Genomic DNA, 21418 nt, shown 5'->3' with positions numbered 1-21418 from the left:
GAACCTCAATCCAGTGTCTTTTTTCTCGTTTTTGGTCACACAGCAGTGCAGGCAAAGAGCTCGGAGCCATTTCTCAACCCAGCTTCTTAGCTCAGGAAGGTACCATGGTCTACAACTGGGAAACTACAGTCCAAGTGTAGCCTGTTTTTGGAAGTAAAATTTTATTGGTACACAGGCCCATTTATTCATTTCCATACTGACTGTGACTGCTTTTGCACTGCAAAGGCAGAGTGAGTAATGCACTGTTTATATAATTGCTAGCAGAGCGGACAGCTTCAAACAAAATAGTGAACCAGATAACTTAGACATTAACTTTTATTATTAGTTATTACAGTTGACATTTGAGCACATAGGCAGCAAGCACAGAGAAAAGCACCTTATGCCTATTAGAGCATTCATTTATCTTAATACCCAAATGTATTTGAGGTCTACATTTGATAACCCTATTTTATGAATGAGGAAACAAGCAGAGATTAAGTGCCAGAATTACACAGTGGTAATTTGGTAGTGTAATTAGGTTTAAGTGGTAAACCTAAAGCAAGAACACAAAGTTACACTATTCTAAATACTCTTCAAAATTAAAGAACAACTTTAACCTTCTCAAGACTTCAATCCAGGATAGTCCTCTATTATGAAAGTCAGGTTTGACCTCTTGAGCACTCAATTACCTTTTTTTGTTTTTGGGCCATACCCAGCAATGCTCAGGGCTTACTTTTGGCTCCGCACTCAAGAATTATTCCTGGTGATGCTCAGGGGACCATATGAAACATCAGGGACGGAACCCGGGTTGGCAGCATGCGAGGCAAACACCCTACTTGCTATACCATCACTCCAGCCCCATGAATTGCTGAATTACATCCACTAATTTAGATTACAGCCGAAGAATAAAGATAGTGAAAATGTACCCTTGTTTCGGTAAGGGGATGAAAATCAGATATAGTAAGAAAATTGAGAGATACTATGGTAGGTAGGGCACTTGCCTTGCAGGTGGTCAACCCGGATTTGATCCCATATGGGCCCCGGGGCCCTCCGGGAGTGATTCCAAAGTTCAGAGTCAGGAGTAAGCCCTGCGCATTGCCGGGTGTGGCCCAAAACAAAACAAAAAATTGCAGAGAATTTATAGCTCTCTGTGCCAAATCTCAGACTTGGAGATAAGAAGCTCAAGTTCAAGTCATCTTCCTAGGGCTCCTCCCAAACTAGACAGACCTGTCTCATTATGTCTCACTGTCCTGCTTTGGAAATGTGACAGTGTATGATGGAGCCTGGCACAGTAAGTCAGCGACACTGATCTAGTCTATACTCCCCCACCCCTATCCTTCATCTTATCAAAATTCTATCGCTTCAACTCAGTTTCAGAGACAACACTTGAAAATTACTAACGAAAATTACTAAATGGTATTCTGGAAAAATGTTTGCTTGCTACACTGTCCTTTGCAAGCAAAGAATAATAATATTCAACTGGCTCCTGTGTACTCAGATATAAAGATATAAAAACAATTTGGTCAAGTACAAATATAATGGTGAAGTAGAAGTCATATACCTCTAGCCTACATTAGAGAGGTCCAGTTATCAGTACTGCATTCATACTTTCTTCTAAAAGTACTTATCCCTTCTCAAAGGCAGAGTTCAATACGGATTTAAGCACTTCTCACTGGCCCTAAGAACAGCGAAAGTTAGCATGTTGTTTCTAATGACCCAATGGACTGAGCAAACTGTTGTTCTGAGCACGTTATAATTCAGAAAACTTAATGTCTATTACTCACCTCTCCTCCTTAAGGTGTTTTTAATGTTCATTTTTGGTTTTTGGGTTACACCTGGCATGCTCAGGGCTTACTCCTGGCTCTGCATTCAGGGATCACTCCTGGCAGGCTTGAGGGATCAGACGGGATGTCGGGGACCAAACCCAAGTCAGCTGTATGCAAAGCAAGGGTCCTATCTGCTATACTATCTCTCCGGGCCCCAGAATTACTGCTTTAAAAATAAAATCCTACCATCTCACTTCCTTGCTTTCCTCACCAGGAGAGACAGTGACTCCTGAGCATCCATACCTATTCTGACTATCTCCGGCCACTCCCCATCTCACGTCTGATCACTGAGTACAGCTCCTCCAACATGAAAACTCACTGTTTTCATGACTCCTTGCTTTTACACTAATTACTGAGTTCTCATTTTCCTTAGATAATTTAAACTGCTCAAGGTTCATTTCTATGCCTCCTTTCCACTCCCCAAGTACAAGGAGGTCTTTCAGCACTTTGTGTGGTATATAAAGGCAGGAGGGCTTTTGGGTCACATCCAGCAGTTGCTCAAGGCAGTGCTTAGGGAACAATGCAGTGTGGAGATTGAACCTAGGTCTCCTGCACACATTGAAAATCTTTCACACACACACTGCTTTCTCTCTTTCCCTCCCTCCCTTCCTTTTCTTCCTTTGTCTCTCTTTTCTTTTTTCTTTTTGGCAATGTTCAAGACTTACTCTTGGCTCTGCTCTCAGGAATTACTCCTGGCGGAGCGCAGGGGACCATGTGGGATGCTGGAGATCGAACCCAGATTGGCTGCATGCAAGACAAATGCCCTACCCGTTGTGCTATTGCTCTGGCCCAAACATTTGTATTTTTTTCCTTCAGCCACACACTTTCAACACAAAAATAGTGAAAGAATATACTATTATAGGCAGTAAGAAAATGTCATCATAAACAGAATTCACAACAATATCACTTATTATTATAATCCAAAACAACCCATTTGAACAAGAATATCAATTCCATTCTAGACTCCAATTTTCTCAAAGTATACAAAGATAGGGGAATAGGGGAACTGAAAAAATTCAAGCAGGCTGAGGGGTTCAATAAGAATGTTTATCTTGGAGTCAGAGCAATTGTATAATGAGTAGAGTACTTGCTGACCCAGATTTGATAAAAAAAACAAAACAACAACAACAAGTGTTTATCTTCTCTGGTTCTAGAAAGATATAACTCTTCAATAACTATTCCCTCCACCAAAAGAAAAAAAAAAAAAAGGAGGCTACTACTTACCCCAGGGGCTGGAGTCATAGTAGAGTGGCAAGGACACACAACTATTTCAACCCCTGACACCCCGTATGATCCCCTGAGCCTCGTCAGGAATGACTCCTGAGTGCAGAGTCAGGAGCAAGTCCCAAGCAGAGCACACTCACAGTTACTATTAAAGTTACTATTACCAGATTGCAAATGGCTAAATGAAGTAAGGGAAATAGCACATATTTAGTGTAAAAGCAAGGAGTCATGAAGACAGTGATTTTTCATGTTGGAGGAGCTGTGCTCAGTGAACAGACATGAGATGGGGAGTGGCCGGAAATAGTCAGAATAGGTATGGATGCTCAGGAGTCACTGTCTCTCCTGGTGAAGAAAGCAAGGAAGTGAGATGGTGAGGATTTTATTTTTAAAGCAGTAACTCTGGGGCCCAGAGAGGTAGAACAGCAGAAAGGACCCTTGCTTTGTATACATAGGAAGTAAGGGCGTTTGCCTTGCATGCGGCCAACCTGGCCTACCCAAGTTCAATTCCTCCGACCCTCTTGGAGAGCCCGACAAGCTACCTAGAGTATCTTGCCCGCACGGTAAAGCCTGGCAAGCTATCCATGACATATTCGATATGCCAGACACAGGAACAACAAGTTTGATGATGGAGACGTTACTGGGCTCGCTCGAGCAAATCGATGAACAATGGAAGAACAGTGCTACAGTGCTAAGTAAATATAAGATCCAGGGCACAGAACTCTGGTGGTCTAGTTTCAGAACCTATGCTTTTAAAAGCTTACCTACAACTGCTTCTTTAAATACCTTCTATGTCATTTCCTCTTTAGTTTTAACACATGTCAAAATCTATATTTAACTGCATTATCTTAGATGGAAAATTATCCATTTAATGAAAATATGAATGGCATCAATGCATCAACATCTTGTTCAAATTCCATAGCAATATTAGTGAATGTTATAGAGTTCGCTTCAGGACCAAAGATTCCTTTCCTCCAGCTTCTGGGGAAAGTGAGCAACTCACATGGCATTCAGCCACGTTCTTCCCTAGGAACTCCCCTAGGTCTGAAGAACAGCCTGGTCCAAGGGAAAGGCTCCACTCCCCACTTCAGCTGCAGAACTCCCAGTGCAAGTGGCTGAGATCTCTGCTGCCTTTGCTCTGACCACAGTGCATCTCATTTTCTCCCTCCACTTAATACTACTGCCTTTACTGCTCCTCAGATTCTGCAAGGAAAAAAAACCCAAGGCTTGTTGCCTGTGAATCTGAGTCTGTTTTCCCTAGAAGAAAACTAATAAAACTGAATTGAAGAACTAATAAAGCCTAACAATTGGGGAGTATATTCATGATCAATGACTTCCTGAGACATCTGGTAGATGAAACTACAGAATACTGAATGCATTACTTCTTATTACACAAACTAAGAGTTCGTATAAATGCTTTAAAGACAAAGCTAATTACAAAGGACAAATACTGGAGGAGAGAGGAGAGAGGAGGGGATGGGGAGGGAGAGAGAGAGAGAGAGAGAGAAGAGCGAGAGATCAACAGGCCGAAAGCATGCTTTATATATAGAGACCCAGGTTTGATGTCTAGCATTGGCATGGCTGAGCCCAACCGAGGCAACCCCTGAGGAAATAATTTCTTGACTTCAAAAGAAGGATGCAAAGTTGCCTGCCTCCTTCCTCTGTTATTCTCTCATGTTTTGACTATCAAAACGTTAGTCATTATGGACTGGAGAGACAGAACTGGGATTAAGGTGCTTGCCGGGTGGGTGGCTGATCCCAGTTTAATCCCTAGCATTACATATGGTTTCCTGAGCAGTGCCAGGAGTGAGGCCTAAGCACCTCTGGGCGTGGTCTCAAAACAAAACAAAAAAACACTAGCTAGTGCTGTATAATTGTATTTTGTACAAATGCCATTGATAAAGCGTTAATCCTTAATTTATCTGTAGCTAATATTATTTAGTAAACACATCTCTCTACTACAATATATATCTATTAAGCTTTCTTTCTGGGGGGAGAGAGATATATCCAGCAGTGCTCAGAGGATCATATAGGATGCTGGTGACTGAACCTAAATTTGCTTCATACAAGGCAAATGCCTTATTTGCTGTACTATCTCTCCAGACCCATTGAACTCTACACTTGATAGTGAGAAACTAGTAACTGAATTTGGACAGGACATGACAATAGCTGAATTTGGTTCCTGAGCTTAAAAAAGTTAGACAACCAAGGAAAATCTGAATGTGGTATGCTAACCCTTTATTGCTCATCACCAAATACATGTGGACAATTTATGAAAGATCACAGCACTCAGTTTCATAATTCAAATGCTTCCTATTATTTAGCAGGACTTCAAGCTTTCAAATACTTCATAATCTAATTATGCAAAAAAAAGAGACCATCATGGTTAATAAAAATCAGAGAAAAAAAATCTCAAAAAAATTTGATAAAATGAAAGATGATGGAAAAAACCAGTTAAACAGACTAACATTTTTCAAATTCAAATGCAACAAACATTTCTGATTATTAGAATGCTGAACGATCACTTTTCCTCTCATGATCTTTAATTTTCCTTAGCAAAATGTGAAACTTAGGTTTTTTTTTGTTTTGAGGCCCTATCTGGAGGTGCTCAGGGCTTACTCCTGGTTAAGCAGGGATCACTCCTGGCAGGGCTCAGGGAGCCATATCGGGTCTCAGGGATCAAACCCTAGCCAGTGGCATGCAAGGCAAGCACCTTGCCTGCAGTACTATGTCTCTGGCCCCACCACTTCTAGATTTTATTGTTTTTGGCTAGGAATCAAACCCAGGGTCTCACCAATGCAAGGCAACTATTCTCCCACGGAGTTACCTCCTTGCTCCCTGTGCCACTTTTATATCAAGGGTTTTTTTTTTATCACTTAAGGGTAATATTAATTTATTACTTGTAAAAACACATCATAATTATTAGAACCCAAAGCCTGCATTTTAAAACATACCGAATACTTTTGTTACTCCTTTATTAGGATAGTTTGTAAATAACTTAAGGGAAGTTAACACACAAGTCACAGATGCACAATGCCACAATAGACCATGAGCAAAGGAGACATGGATCAATAATATTTATTGGACAAGGGAAAACAGACAAGGTGAATGGCTCACCTCTTCTGTCCTTCGAGTCAGAATTACCTGTGTAGTAAGCGAAAAAATAGAAACATTCATTCAGAGTAAAGAAAAACATTACTGTTAAATCTAAGGAAAGATGAAACAAATTCCAGGAATACAAATATTTTCTTTTGTATACATGTAACTAGAATGAGGCACCCTCTAATAAATGGGAAACAGGGTTACCCAGGTATACAGCAAACTTGAGTGGTTTGCCATTCTCCCTGATACAAAACAACATAGCAGCAAGACTCATAAAAAGTACAAGGATGCAAAGAGAAAAATAATCACAACGATATTAAATGTCTATGTTTTTGAGGCAAAAAAATGTAATAGGGAACAATTAAGTTATATAGAGACCTAAATAATAATAAGGTTATAAAATTTAATAATTTAATGTATCAGACTCAGAGAAAATCTTAAGGCATGTGAAATACCACAAGTCCATATAAATTTTTCATAATATTCTTTTATCATGATACAATAAAAGTAGAAATCAGCAAAATAATGAAAACACTTTAAAATTTTAAAATACCTGAAACATAACAAGCTCACTTTATGGTAGAATGAACCGACTTTCTCCCCAATATCAATCTCTTCCTCTTCCAGTCTTTGATACTGAACCTAGTTTTTTTCAGTTGAGCACAAAAACTGTCAAGTGGAACCTGAATTTCTGAGACTTTGTGGAACCTGAATTTCTGAGACTTTGTGCCAGATGTAGTTATACAAGGAAATCTTGTTAATAGGTTGTGATCAGAAATGAAGAAGGAGCTTCTGGATCACAGCACTTAGAAAAGAAATTTGTCCCCATTTCCTATTTCTTCCTTCCAAGAATTGGAACTGAAATCCAACATGAAGTTGCATTTCTTTTCGAAGTACTCGAGGGTAATGTCAGAATGGTAGGACCAAAAGAGGAAAGGAAAATAGAAAATGCATGAAATATATCTCTGAAGTGTTAGAAGAGCAGAAAGAATATAATGAAGGGCCGAAGTGATAGTACAGTGGGTAGGGCAATTACCTTGTAAGCAGCCACTAGGGTTCTATCCCCGGCATCCCATATGGTCCCCTGAGCACCGCCAGGAGTAACTCCTGAGTGCAAAGCCAGGAGTAACCCCTGAGCATCGCTGAGTGTAACCCAAAAAAGGAAGGAAGGAAGGAAGGAAGGAAGGAAGGAAGGAAGGAAGGAAGGAAAGAAGGAAGGAAAGAAAGAATATTAATGAAAGAGAAATTGAAATGAAAACTGAAAGAAACCCTGCCAGAGTAACTACAGAGTAGTAGTTATTTGGAAGGACAGGCAGTAAGTTAAATAGAGATATGATTAGTCAACCTCAACAAGAAAAAGGAAAACGAAGTAAAAGCTAAGAAACTCCTAACTGTAGAAAATTAATGATTTTCCCTCAGATTAAAGTAAGTATGAAGATGTAAATGAAGCTGAAAACATGCAACACCAATGGTGAAAATTTACAACACTACTGTAGCACTGTCCTCCCATTATTCATCGATTTGCTCGAGCAGGCCCAGTAACATCTCCATTGAGAGACTTGTTGTTACTGTGTTTGGCATATTGAATATGTCATGGATAGCTTGCCAGGCTTTACTGTGCGGGCGAGATACTCCCGGTAGCTTGCCGGGCTCTCTGAGAGGGGCAGAGGAATCGAACCCTGGTCGCCTGGGTCAGCGGCTTGCAAGGCAAATGCCCTACCGCTGTGCTATCGGACAAGAAGTAAAAAACAGAATGACGCAAAATGACATCTGACATCTAACATGATCTGTAAAAATTTTTCCTGAGAGAAGATAGGCAAATATTGAGTTCTCTCATTCGTAAGTGGAGCATAAAGGAACCAAAGGAAGGGATAAGACAATTCCCCATGAAAATATACCTCAAGATTTTGCCAAGAGAACAGAAAAAAGACACTGCCAAGTAGAGAAGGAATAGTTGAACAGTAGTGGAGGGATACTGACACTCTCTCTTGGCGGGTGGGGTGCAGCTGAACTGTGAGCATGCAAGGCAACAGCAATACTATTGTAAACTGTATTGTAAGCCTTAGTTTAAAACACAGAATAAAACTTTTTCCTATTAGATAAGTTGATTTTAATGTTCACAAGGAAATAAATCATGAATTACTAGTAAACATTCTGAAAAATGGTATTATAAGGAATGATTTATCGTTATCAGATACCAAAATATAACTTTAAACAGTACTTCAAAACATAAAAAGTTTCTCAATTTCAGTCAGTAAAATGAAATTAAAGCTACACTGAGTGAGCTGGAGAGATAAAACAAGGATTAGGGAGTTTGTCTTGTGGATCCCCCAGCACTGCACTGACTCCGGAAACATTACCAGGAGTGGTCTCTGAGCAGAGTGTTCTGGAGATAGAGCAGGTGTGTACTTGCCTTGCACGTGGCTGACCTGGGCTCAATCCCTGGCATCACAGCATCCCTGAGCCCCACCGGGAGTGATCCCTGAGCACTGCTGGGTACGGCTCTCCCCTTACCTCCACCCCCCAGCCCCCATAAAACTTATTTAAAAAATAACCCTAAAGAATGAAAAGAGATGCAAACCAAAACCCAACAGATTTAAGAACTAGAAACTGGAGAATCTGATAGTACAGCAGTTTAAGCATTTGACTTGCATGGGGCTAACCTGGGTTTGATCTTTGGCACCCCATATGGTCCCCCAAGCTCCAGCCAGAAGTGATCTGAGTGCAAAACCAAGGATAAGTTCTAAGCACTGCCAGGTAAGCTCCCCTTCCTCCCTCCACCTCCCCGGTGAAAATAATAGGAATTATAGAAGGAGAAAAAAGTGAAACAGGGAAGAAATTTTCAAAGAAATACAAGACTCACAAAAAATAAAAAATTTTCAAGAACTGAAGGATCACAGTTCCAAAGAGCTATCAAGTGCTCAACTGGGGTGGGGGGGAGAGGAGAGTTCACAAACTTTAAGACACATTTCTGAGTTTTGAGAACCCCAATGCTAAAGAGATAATCCTCAAAAGCACACACAAAAATTAAGAATTAGAACAACAGTAAATGCCTCCAAATGGTAATCACGAGTAAATGAGGACAATGCTTTTGTAATTCTGGGGTCCCAGGGGACAGATAACACAGTGGCTCATAGTGCCTGCCTTGCAAGCATAAGGCACTGAGATCAATCTCTGGAGCCACTTCATGTGCCCAGAGTGGTAACAGGGGTTCTTTTTTCTTCCCTGGTGCAAGCACCGCAACTAAAGGATGAGACCCCTGTGTGAGCACCAAGGTTAGGAGGGTGACCTCTGGGCACGCAGATGTGTGAGTAGCATGGTGACCACTGGCAAGCACCACAATGAAACTGAGCAAGCATCAGAGCCAGGTGGAGTGTGTACATGTGTGTGTGAAAGTGATAGTATTTCCTTAATTCTAACCACAGACCAAAAGATAGTTTTAGATAGGTATGGTGCACACATATAATTTACATCATCTGCATCTCTTTAGCTCCTGGAGAATATATTCTATCAAAAGATGGGCAATCCAAGAAAGAAGATCATACAGAAATCAGGAATAATAAAGGGGATCTCTAGATAGTAAAAAGGGAAATTCTAGGCTGACAGGCCTGTGCAGCAGCTCTACCTATCTTACTTAGATTTGAGTAAGATAATAAAGGGCTCAGGAGAGATCTCCTGGTTCTTTTTTTTTTTTGGCTGGGGGTGGGGGTGCATAGAGGGGCAGAGAAAACATTATGTAACAGGTCTGACATTTTGAAAAACTATTGGGGCCGAGTGATCTTACAGTGGGTAGGACATTTGTCTTGCATGTGACTGACCTGGTTCTGATTCCCAGCACCCCATATGGTCCCCCAGCCCCACCAGAAGTGATCCTTGAGCACAGAGCCGAGAGTAAGTGTCCTGAGTACCACTGTGGCCCCAAACCCAAAATAAACAAATGAAATAAATTAAAAAAAAAAACTGTATCGAGGGTCAGAGAGACGGGTTAAAGTGCTTGCCTTACATGCAGCCAGCCCTGGTTCAATGTTCAAGATCATATAATGTCCCTTGAGCACTGCTAGGAGTGATCTCTGAATAGAGACGCAGGAGAAAGTTCTCAACATAGCTGGTGTGGCCCAAATACAACAACAAAAACCCCACAAAGTCCCCAAGAACCTGGTTTAACCAAAAGTTGATTAAACAATTCTGGAAAGGAGGGCAGTAAAATAGCAAAGGTTTTCTTGTACTTTGCTATACTGAATAAAATTTGTCACTAAAGATTTCATAACTAAAGCTATCATGGCAAGTGGGATGTGTGGTTGAAAGGTTGAACGGGGTGAAGAGATAGTGGTACTCTGATGCCAGGCATGGAGTGGTAACATACACTTGAAGAGATGTAAAACTGCACCCCTAACACATACAATCTTCGAAACACACTGCTTCAATTAGAAATACTACTTCAACTAAAAAAAAAAAAAAAAGGTTACCAGTAAAATGTAGTCTGTTTCTTGAGACATAAAATAAATTAACTGTATAATAACTGGCTTTTTTAGTCAAGTCAAAATTTGGACCTATGACAGATTATATAAAAACCACAGAAGAGAAAATCAGGTTTAACCTGCTACTTGATAGCCCTGAGATCTCAGGTAAAACATTTAGTCTCTACAGTCTACTAAGCAACTATTTTTAAAAGTAGACAATTATCCATGGTGATCTCATAGCACCACAAGGGTCATACTCGATAGCACGTGGGGATGGGGGATGGGATGGGCACTATTTGGGGGTTCCTGTGGTGCTGGGCATCTGAGAGCCAATGCATGCCAGGCATGTGCTCTGGCCCCATTTCAATGAATTCTTAAATAAAAGCATAGCAGATGTTAAGAACACAGGTTGTGAAGTCAGTCTGGCCTGAGTTACTATCTTTTTCTCACTTATTTAGTCTTTCCTACCTAAGCCATGGTTATAATTTACAGCATAAAATTTGTATAATTTAGTAGTATCTGACACATTTATTTATTTAGACAAGAACCAATTTTTAAATTTTGTTGCCAGAACCTGCACAGAGTTGGCGATAGAAGGTTAGTATTTGCTTATTTTGTGTAAGATTCAGTGAACTTTTAATAACTTGAAGTTAGGAAGCTTCCTCTGAGAATTCTGGATATAGACAGGCTATACCCTACCCTACCACAAGGAGAACAGCATCACATTCAACTTGAAAATGTGGATCTGGGACTTAAAATACCAATTCTGCCAGTGACTTGCTGTAAAACTTTTAAATTAAAGCAATTTGAAGCCTTTGAGTATTTGCTTCCTTCATTCTTAATGGGAATAATAATACATTCTCTACAGGGTGAAGTAAACAGTATACAGTGCTTATCTCATGTCTCATACATAATAAAGTATTCAGTAACTGTTAACTGAATTTATAAACATAGTCACAGGAAGATCCATTAGAAAATACTATCAGAACTTTGAAACACAACAAGAAATGACTTGAGTATTCTGATTGAAAGATATGATCACATCAAAACTTAGAGATACAAAATGGATTATAAAATCCAACTAATTCAGGTAATCTAGACATTTGGGAACCAACAGAAATCTTCAAAATCCAGGGGAATTATTTTTCTTTTCCTTTTTGCTCTTCTATTTTTTTCACCGTTTATTTTTTAAATTGAATCACAGTGATATACACATTTACAAAGTTGTTTGTTACTGGATTTCAGTCATATAATGGTCATTCATTATATGATGTCATGAATATATGATGTTCACCCATATCATGTTCCAGTGCGATTACATTTAACTGAAAGAAAAGTTTCACTAAATGATTGCAAAGAACATGAATGGAACAACTCTCCCCCCCCCCTTACATGAAAGAAAACAAACAAGGGGCTGTAAGAGATAGCATAGGGGCAGGGCACTGACTTGGATGAGGCTGACTGGGTTCAATCCCTAGCACCACATTATGATAATCAAACTCTGCCAGGAGTCACCCCCTGAGCATAGAGTCAGGAGCAGCTCCTGAGCATCCCAGATGTGGCCCCAAATCCAAATTTTAATAAGAAAAAAATTTAAGAAAATAACAACCCAAAAAACTAAACTCATTCTTTTTGTTTTGTGGCTACACCTGTCAGCGCTCAGATCCTGTAGTGCCAGAGATTGAACCCAGGCCTCCTGCTTACAAAGAATGTGCACTAGCCCTTTAAGCTACCTCCCTTATCCCAGACCCATTCTGTTTTACCTGAAAAGCATGAACTAGAACTTATTTACTAGGATTATTCTATAAAACTCTTGGTACGATGCCTAACACTTAGAAAATAGTGGTTAAATGCATAGGCACCACTGTAAATGTTTTGAACACATTACCTTGTTTAATCCTAATAGTTTCTCTAAGAGTTAAGCAATATTATTCATTCTTTTTTTTTGAAGGGGGGTACACCCAGCGGTGCTCAGAGGTTACTCCTGGCTCTGCACTCAGGAATCACTCCTGGTGAGCTCAGGGGACCATATGGGATGCCAGGGATGGAACCTGGGGTGGCCATGTGCAAAGTAAACGCCTTACCTGCTGTACTATCGCTCTACCCCCATATTATTAATTCTTTACAGATGAAGACAACAGGGCGCAGAGAGATTACACTTGCCTATCATCACACAGCTAGAGTATGCCAGAGCTGAGATTCAAACTCAGGTAATCCTGCTCAGCAAGTCATACACATGTTGTATTGCCTTTACTGTAAAAAATATGGAATTGAAACAGGTAGGTGTGGTGTCTGGGTTTAAGGCCTAGCTAAAATATGTCATTAGCTCTATGGGGTCTGGGTTCTAAGGCCTAGCTAAAATATGTCATGGGCTAGAGCAACAGTACAAGTAGATAGGGTATTTGCCTTGCAACCGGCTGACTCAGGTTTATCGCCAGCACCCTATATGTTCTCCCAAGTCCTGCCAGTAGAGATCCCTGAGCACCATCAGGTATGGCCCAAAGTACCAACCCCCACAAAAGATGTTATCTATGTAAGTAAGCAGATGACATTCAACTAAGCACAAACTAGATTGAAGGGTGGGGAGAGGAGAGAGGTCTGGATCCCCTGTAGTACTCAGGGGATTATATGCAACATCTGGGATCAAACAAGGGCAAAGAAAGAGACTCTGTACTCTCTCCAGCTACCAAATACTTTCTGATGTCTCCCCTCTCCCAATGAGACAAGTGTAACTTTACTAGGAAGGGGGCTTACCATCCAATATGGAGATGAACCTCAGAAGTGAGAACAACAGTTTTTGCTTAAAAGTAGTGACAAAGTAGCTGTCAGTGAATAATTATTTCCTTTCCTCTTCACAGAAGCCATTTTAGGAATTTCCCATCTACCACCAGTCCTTTTATAAGCCAGGAACCAGAATCTTTTTTTTTTTTTAATTTTTATTAGTGAAACACCATGAGGTACAGTTGTGGACTTACAAATTTTTGTGCTTGTGGAACCAGAATCTTTAAGAGATCAGAAACACACTCTTCTCACCTGGATTCATACCCAAGCAAGGAGTTTTAAACTGGTGTTATTTCTACTGTAACCAGGACTGATTCCAGGAGAAAAATGACCTGTGCTGAGATCCTGACAAACTGACTCTATAAGTTAACTGATTCCACCCCTGGTGACAGACTTCACACTTCTTACCTCACTGTTAGGGACTGTTGGATAACAGTGGTTTGCCATTATTTCCCCCCCAGGGAGATTAGGTTTATTGGGTTGCATCCATCACAGTGCTCCTAAGACATACCCAATTCCATCAGGCACACCTAATCCTATACTGCTTTTCTTTTTCCTTTATTATGTCCTTTGCATGGTTTAGCAATGTTCTTTTTGTATAGACACAGGAAGACAGTTGATGCTATGCTTTTGTAACATAGGAGTTAACTGACTCTGAATACTATTTACTCCTGGGCATTCATCAAATTTACTTGACTTAAGCCTCAGTTGCCCTTACTTCCTAATACCCTCAAGGGACTTGGACGAACCCAGGGCAAGCAGTAAGCTACCCTGGCATGGAAAAGGTATAAGCTAAATGCCATAAAAGTATAATAAGTTAAGAGCACGGTCATGGATTAAACTCTGTCATGACCCAAAAAGAAATAGCTGAATAAGGACCAGGCTGGGGCTAGTAAAGACTAACCTGGCCTGAGGACTGTAGTCTGAGATATATAGTGAGACGTTCCCAGTAAGAGCCACCTTTAAGCTTAATACATCTCTTGTTGTGTCCATAAAAAATGGCTAGAGATATTATAAAGTAAATTTAATATGATTGCTTAAATGGATTACTAGCTAAGGAAAGGAGAAAGCAATATGTCCTTAGATGGAATTCAGCCCTTGAGTGAATCTCCTAGTAATCTAGAGTGCTGAACCCTCAAATGAGATTCTGTCCTTGAGTTAATCTCCTGTTTACTGTTATGATAATGTTCAACCACACCTATGTGTACCACCACCCTTCTACATAACTACACTGAAAAAAAAAATTAACAATCACTGATTACCAAGCAGCCTGTGGCACCTTTTCTTTGTTTGGCTATCAGTGTCGGCCAGCGGGGGGACAGTTCTTGGCCATCAAATGCACCCACGGTTGAACTAACAAGGGTCATGGAAATCAATTCTTCCCATATTCTCCAGGGATCACTTCTTCTTCAATGCTTAATCCTATTACCCAGTTTCTGTATTTTTTCACTTTCAATCATATATTATCAATGACTCTCTTCTTTCTCTTGCATTTTCTCTTATACATTTAAGGCTCCATAATCTAATAAGAATCCCATTCAAAGCAAGATATTCTCCAGAGTCATTCTTTTTTACTCTATTTTAACCAGATACTCTAAGAATTCCCCTATATCTAAGCTTCATTACTTTGTGTGGGCAGTAATTTCAAGAAATTTATGGTTAGAAAATACAAATATAATAAAAGGGTGAATAAAACTCAAAGAACAAAAGGTGGGATAAATAAAACCATCTCTAGTACCTGAAGGAGAGAAAGTTTCTGGAGTGGTTGCTGCAGTGCTGGAATTCCCCTCCCAAAGTTCTGTACTGGCATCGGTGAATGGGGCATCTGGAAGCCATGTTCCATTCGGTGAAACTGTAGTTACTACAGAATAGGGGTTTGATGTCCTTGTGGTCCCATTGTCAGAGTCTGAAGAATTGACACTGGTTACATAGGTTGGCTCCAGAGTTACATTTGGGCTGGATGTTGGTGCCACAGAAAGAGAAGTTGCTGAAGGAGCAGGATTTGAAGTTTTGGTCTCTTTAGCGGATTCTATTGTTGATGCTTTAATTGATCCTGTAATGTTTACTGAAGGTGAAACTACAAACACAAAAGAATAAGGAAACATCACAAGAGGCACTAATAGCTCAAAAGTTCTGAGGCATAAAACACTAAGCCTTAATAAGTCTGAATAAGCTTTGTCAAACATTGGAGATCAAACAAAACACACTTCTATCTAACTCTGGATCCTTGTTACCAGATCCAATAGACTACTGTCTTAAGGGTGAAAGAAACCGAATTTTGAACTTAATTCCTCAAAATTAATATATGAGTCTTAAATAACAACGTAGGTTTTTTTTTTACTTTTTTAGGAACACATAAAAAAGATTCTTTGATTTACTTACAATACTCTGTGATAAATAGAACAATACTAAGCATTCAATATGACTCAAAGATTTTCAAAGATGCTTTTGTGTTTTACCACTGAGTCACCTCATCCATTGCTTAATTAAAACTTTATTATTTTTATTTCCTTAATGTTACCTAGGTCTTAAAAAAAATCAATCATAAATGTGAAAGCAAAATTGTTTCAAACAGCAACCCTTCTCAAATGACAATTTACCTGTGGTAGCATTGTTGGCACTGACATGTATTAGACCACTGCCAAGCAGAATAAGAATGAACCAGGAATCCATGCTGATCTGGAAAACAAGAGAATCAATGTCAGGTGAAAGCCCGTCGATATGGCAAAGCTACTCACCCAGGAATCTGTTTGTTTGGGGGCCACACCTGGCTATGCTCAGGGTTCATTTCTGGCTCTGTGCTCAGGGATCATTCCTACAGAGCTTGGGGGACCATACAGGGTGCCAGGGATTGAAGAGTATAAGATAAATGCCCTACTCACTATACTACTATTCTGCCCCACTAAAAGAATATTTTGGGGAGAAGTTTCCCAGCTACTGCTATGTGTATGTGGGACCAATGATGTTTTGGGTGTCTAACACTAGATTTAAGAATTCAACTACCAAATTGAACATATATGCGGTAATGAAATTTATAAGAACACACATTTTAGAGCAGTGATTTTCAACCTTGGCTGCATTTTAGAAGGACCCAAAGATCATTAGAAACTATCAGGCCTGACTGCATCTCTAAGAAGAGCTAAATAGTTCTTTCTAAAAAGATCCTCAGATTATTGCTAAGTACAGCTTCAGAATCTTCAGAATGAGGAATATGTTTGTTTTTGTTTTGTTCTGTGGTGCCAGGGACAGAACCCAGTTCACCACACACACAAGGCAAGCATTCTACAGCTGAGCTACATTCTAGGCTCCCAGATGACAAGTATGAAGACAGTTGGCAGACTTTCTTTCAAATATACTATCCTTCAAAGCAGACACTATATAACTGGTCTCAACCTTTTTTTCTACCTCAAACTGTATTAGAGGGCCATGACACATTCTCACCAGCAATAGTGGCTCTTCTGTACAATCAGATTTGGCTTTGTTTTTACTTTTTACAGTAGAGATAGAACCCAGAGCCTCATGTAGGCCAAGCAAGAGCTTTATCACTAAATCACATGCGTGGTGAGCAATATACTTATAAGCCCCCTATCTTGACAGCCTAGGAAGGAAACAACCTAGGAAGCAAGAGATGTCTCCCAAAAGCTAACAAAAGAAATTCAGAGGCAAGCTGAGAAGATGCAGATTATTCATGCATATCCCTGAAGTTTGCCTCTGGTATCAGCAACTATGTTTAGTAGAGAAATCAGCCCAGGAGGTGCTCTTCCCAGCTATACAAGACCTGGTCACTTAAACACTCTTCCTACCTGATCATAATCCAACTGGTCACTTTTATACTCTTTCTACCTGTCATAATTTAACACTGGGAATGCACATAATTTTCTCCACAAGGGTTTGGAAAGACTGATTATTTTATATTAAATATCTATTTTTGTTGAATCAACAGGGAATCATCTGAGGAAAAATATACTGAAGGAGGGGATTATGACATTATTTCACTCCAGATATCAAAGTAAATTCTAGATGAACAATTAATTACTAAAAAAGACACGACGGGGTGAAGTGAATGCACATTCAGTGGTGTTTCCAAGGGCTACTCCTGGCAGTGCTCAGGGGACCATATGAGGTAGGCCACATGAAAAAAAAAAATCTTAAACCCTTTACTAAATTTCTTATCCCTATGCAAGACACTTTATTATTATTATTATTATTATTATTTTTAAATTACACATTTTTATTTGGAGGATTTGAAGGGAAGGAGGGAGAGAAAGTGAGAGAGAGAGAGAGAGAGAGAGAGAGTAGAGTAACCTATTCAAAAGAGAGGCCGGGCTTCTCCAAGGGCGGAGAGAGCCCCTACACACATTCCAACACTATACATGAAAACATGAAAGTACACATCTCAAGAGGGGAGATGCGGGCAATACATGTGCTCAGGCAGCATATGCGCCCGCAAGACATTTTAAAAGGAAATAGCTCAAAGGGGTTGAAGGTATGAACTACAGGCTTGAGGCCCTGATTTAAACCGATGGCACCGGGGGCTGGAGCGACAGCACAGCTGGCGTAGCATTTTCCTTGCATGCAGTTGACCTGGGTTCGATTCCCAGCATCCCATATGGTCACCCAAGCACCACCGGGAGTAATTCCTGAGTACATGAGCCAGGAGTAACCCCTGGGCATCGCCGGGCGTGACCCAAAAAATAATAAATAAATAAATAAATAAATAAATAAACCCATGGTACCACACTTCAGGGCCAAGTACAGGCGGGGATAGGCCTTGGGCCAATCTGAGAATATCCCAATAAAAATAAAAATTTAAAGGAGCATAAGAATATGTAAGTAAGGAAGAAGGCAATATAAAGGCAATCAAATCATAAAGGCAATGTGAAGAATTCACAAAAGTGGGGGCCAGGGAAACGGCTCAAGTGGCAGAGCGTATCTTGCACTGTACAATGGACAAGGCAGGGATCTGATCCCCAACACTGATGCACTGCTGGATATAGTGCCCCTACCTCAATTATGCAAGCAAAAATGCAATATTGTCTGATGATAAAAATCTATTAGGTGTGAAAGAAACCCAATATAATATTAGTTAATTTGTGAGCATTTTGCATTACATTACATGGGGCTGGAGCGATAGCACAGCGGTAGGGCATTTGCCTTGCACGCAGCCAACATGGCCGACCCGAGTTCGATTCCTCCGCCCCTCTCCGGCAAGCTCCCGAGAGTATCTCGCCCGCACGGCAGAGCCTGGCAAGCTCCCCGTGACGTATTCGATATGCCAGACACAGTAACAACAAAGTCTCCAATGGAGACGTTACTGGGCCCGCTCGAGCAAATCGATGATCAACGGGAGGGCCTTTGCATTACATACAAAAATCACTGACTATACACCTGAAATGAGTATACCACATGTGAATTATATCTCAATAAAAGCAAACAGAATTAAAAATTCTAGAAAGTCATTTTGTGTGTGACGACAAAGTAGTTCTAAGTTTACAAAGAGATGCAAAAGACTGAGGGTCAGAGTGACCCAGGTTGGATCCCCAACACTCCTGTAGTTTCCTGAGCCCACCAAGAGTGATCCCTGAGTGATCCTGCCAGGAATGAGCAGAGTCCAGATAAGCCCTGAGCACTGCTGGGTATGCCCCTCAAGTGAGAGTGAGAGCTAGACCTAGGGGGAAGGTGGGGGGGTGTAAAAGACTGAAAATAATCAACTTTAAAAGAGCCCACTATGGGGGTTGGAGAAACAGTCTGGGACGGTTAAGGAACTTGCCTTGCATACTGCCAGCCTGGGAAACAATATGTCAGTGTAGGCTCATCAGCTGTAGTAAATGATCCACTGTTGTATAAGATGCCTACAGTGGTGGGAACTGGAGGTGGGGACAGTAAGTATTTGTAAACTGTACTCTCTCCTCAATTTTTCTGTGAAGTACTCTAAAAATATTTTTGAAAGAAAATAAACCACAAAAATGTTTATAATTAAAAAATAGAATTTTATCTAAATGGAAAAATTGTTACTCTAATTGAAAAGTCTGAAGAACCTAAACAATCAATTTACAGAAAAGAAAAAAAAACTAAGAAAATACATGAAAAATACTGATCTCTCCACTGATGAAAGAAATGTAATGAAATGAAAATTACCAAATCAGAGATCAATCATATGAAATGAATGTGATCTAGATTCATAAAAAAAGGACTAAAATACTGATGGAAATGTCAACTAACAAGCAATATCCTCTTTTCCAGAAAGATTAAACAATTTTTTTTCTTTTGGTTTTGGAGCTACAACCAGTAGTGTTTCTGGTTCTGTGCTCAGGGATCATTCCTGGTGGGCTCGCGAGACGAGATGGAGTGCTGGGGACTGAACCCAGGTCAGCCGCATGCAAGGCAAGCGCACCATTAGTTACACAGAAATTTTAAGGGAATCCATATTGCTTTCTCGAATTCTACGATTCTATTCTGAACTATATGCAAATAATATAAAATTAAAACTAAAATAATACAAATACGTTAAGTGGAAAAATAAAAATGCAAATACCCAGCAATAAGGAAAACTGGGAAAAATGGAAATATATTGCTATTTAAGAGAGCATGTTGTTGCTATTCAAAAGTTAACCAACCACTTGGGGCTGGAGTGGTAGTACAAAGGGTACAGCATTCATCTACCCGTTGTAGCATTCACCTTATACATGGCCAATCTGGGTTCTATCCCAGGCATCCCATCCAGTTCCATCCCATACAGCACCACCAGGAGTGATTTCTGAGTGCAAGCAAGGAATAACCCCTGAGCATCTTTGGGTGTGACCCAAAAAGACAGACAACAACAACCCCCCCCATGTTATTTTTGGATTTTTGGCCACACCTGGTAATACACAGATGCTCAGGAGTTACTCATGGCTCTGCACTCAGGAATCATTCCTAACAGTGCTCAAGGAATCATATAGGATGTCAGGGATCTAATCCAGGTCGGCCAGGCAAGTACCCTACCTGCTGCACTATCTCTCCAAGTTGAATGCACAAAATTCAACCACTAAAATGAAATAAATCCTCTTTTTTTTTGGGAGGGGGGTTGGCTGGGGAGGACACCCAGTTGTGCTCAGGGCTTACTTCTGGAGGGCTGGGAGGGCCATATGGGCTGCTGAGAATTAAACCCAAGTCGACCTTGTGCAAGGCATGCCCCCAAGTCCTTGATTTTTTTTTTTTTTTTTGCTTTTTGGGTCACACCCAGCGATGCTCAGGGGTTATTTCTGGCTCTGCACTCAGGAATTACTCCCAATGGTACTTGGGGGACCACATGAGATGCCGGGGATTGAACCCAGGTTGGCCACGTGCAAGGCAAATGCCCCACCCGCTATGCTATCGCTCCGGCCCCCAAGTCCTTGATTTTTAGGCTTAAAAATTGATTTTAAAACTGAATAGATTTATATTTTAATCTTATATTGTGAATATGAATGTATATACATGAAAGTAAGATAAGAGGAAAAATCTATATAGATATTTTGGTCTAAAACTATGACTTTAATAATTTTTATTTTATCTTCTAAATTTTAAAAGGTATCATACTTTATAAATACGGCTGGAGCGATAGCACAGCGGGTAGGGCGTTTGCCTTGCACGCAGCCAAATGGCCAACCCAAGTTCGATTCCTCCGTCCCTCTCGGAGAGCCCAGCAAGCTACCGAGAGTATCTTGCCCGCCCGGCAAAACCTGGCAAGCTACCCGTGACGTAGTTAATATGCCAAACACAGTAACAATAAGTCTCACGATGGAGAGGTTACTGGGCCCACTTGAGCAAATCGAGGAACAATGGGAGGACAGTGACAGTGACTTTATAAATAATAAATACACGCTTAGAAGGAAATAGATTTTATTACAGAGCATGAAAATAAGAAGCAAAACTAAAAGGAAACTGCAGGGTTAAAGCCATTTTCTCAAGTAAAGAATGTGAGAAAAGAAACTTGGAGTGAATGCCAAGCTGAACAGGATTTGTTCACTAGGGAGTAAGGGACATGTCAGCATTTAAGATGGTCAATGTCATCAAGGTATACGTAAC

At 40.4% G+C, this 21418-nt stretch overlaps 1 protein-coding gene across 4 annotated transcripts in view; it reads right to left on the bottom strand.

Annotated features, from left to right (window-relative positions):
- The window catches only part of PTPRA (protein tyrosine phosphatase receptor type A), a 140050-nt gene that overhangs the window by 50992 nt on the left and 67640 nt on the right, over window positions 1-21418 (bottom strand). For 3 of the 4 annotated variants that reach the window (XM_056121203.1, XM_056121200.1, XM_056121202.1), the window contains 3 exons: window positions 15970-16048; window positions 15108-15446; window positions 6144-6170 (listed from right to left, as the gene is read on the bottom strand). In XM_056121203.1, the coding sequence (XP_055977178.1) occupies window positions 6144-6170; window positions 15108-15446; window positions 15970-16042 (439 nt within the window). In that variant the 5' untranslated portion in view covers window positions 16043-16048. The remainder of the gene's footprint in view (window positions 1-6143; window positions 6171-15107; window positions 15447-15969; window positions 16049-21418) is intronic. The other variant, XM_056121201.1, reaches the window with a different exon arrangement.

This window comes from Sorex fumeus, unplaced genomic scaffold (genome assembly GCF_029834395.1).
Source record: "Sorex fumeus unplaced genomic scaffold, SorFum_2.1 ptg000044l, whole genome shotgun sequence".
In the NCBI taxonomy this organism is placed as follows: domain Eukaryota; kingdom Metazoa; phylum Chordata; class Mammalia; order Eulipotyphla; family Soricidae; genus Sorex; species Sorex fumeus.
The sequence above is the reverse complement of the archived record's forward strand: the minus strand, read 5'-3'. Positions and strand labels throughout refer to the sequence as shown.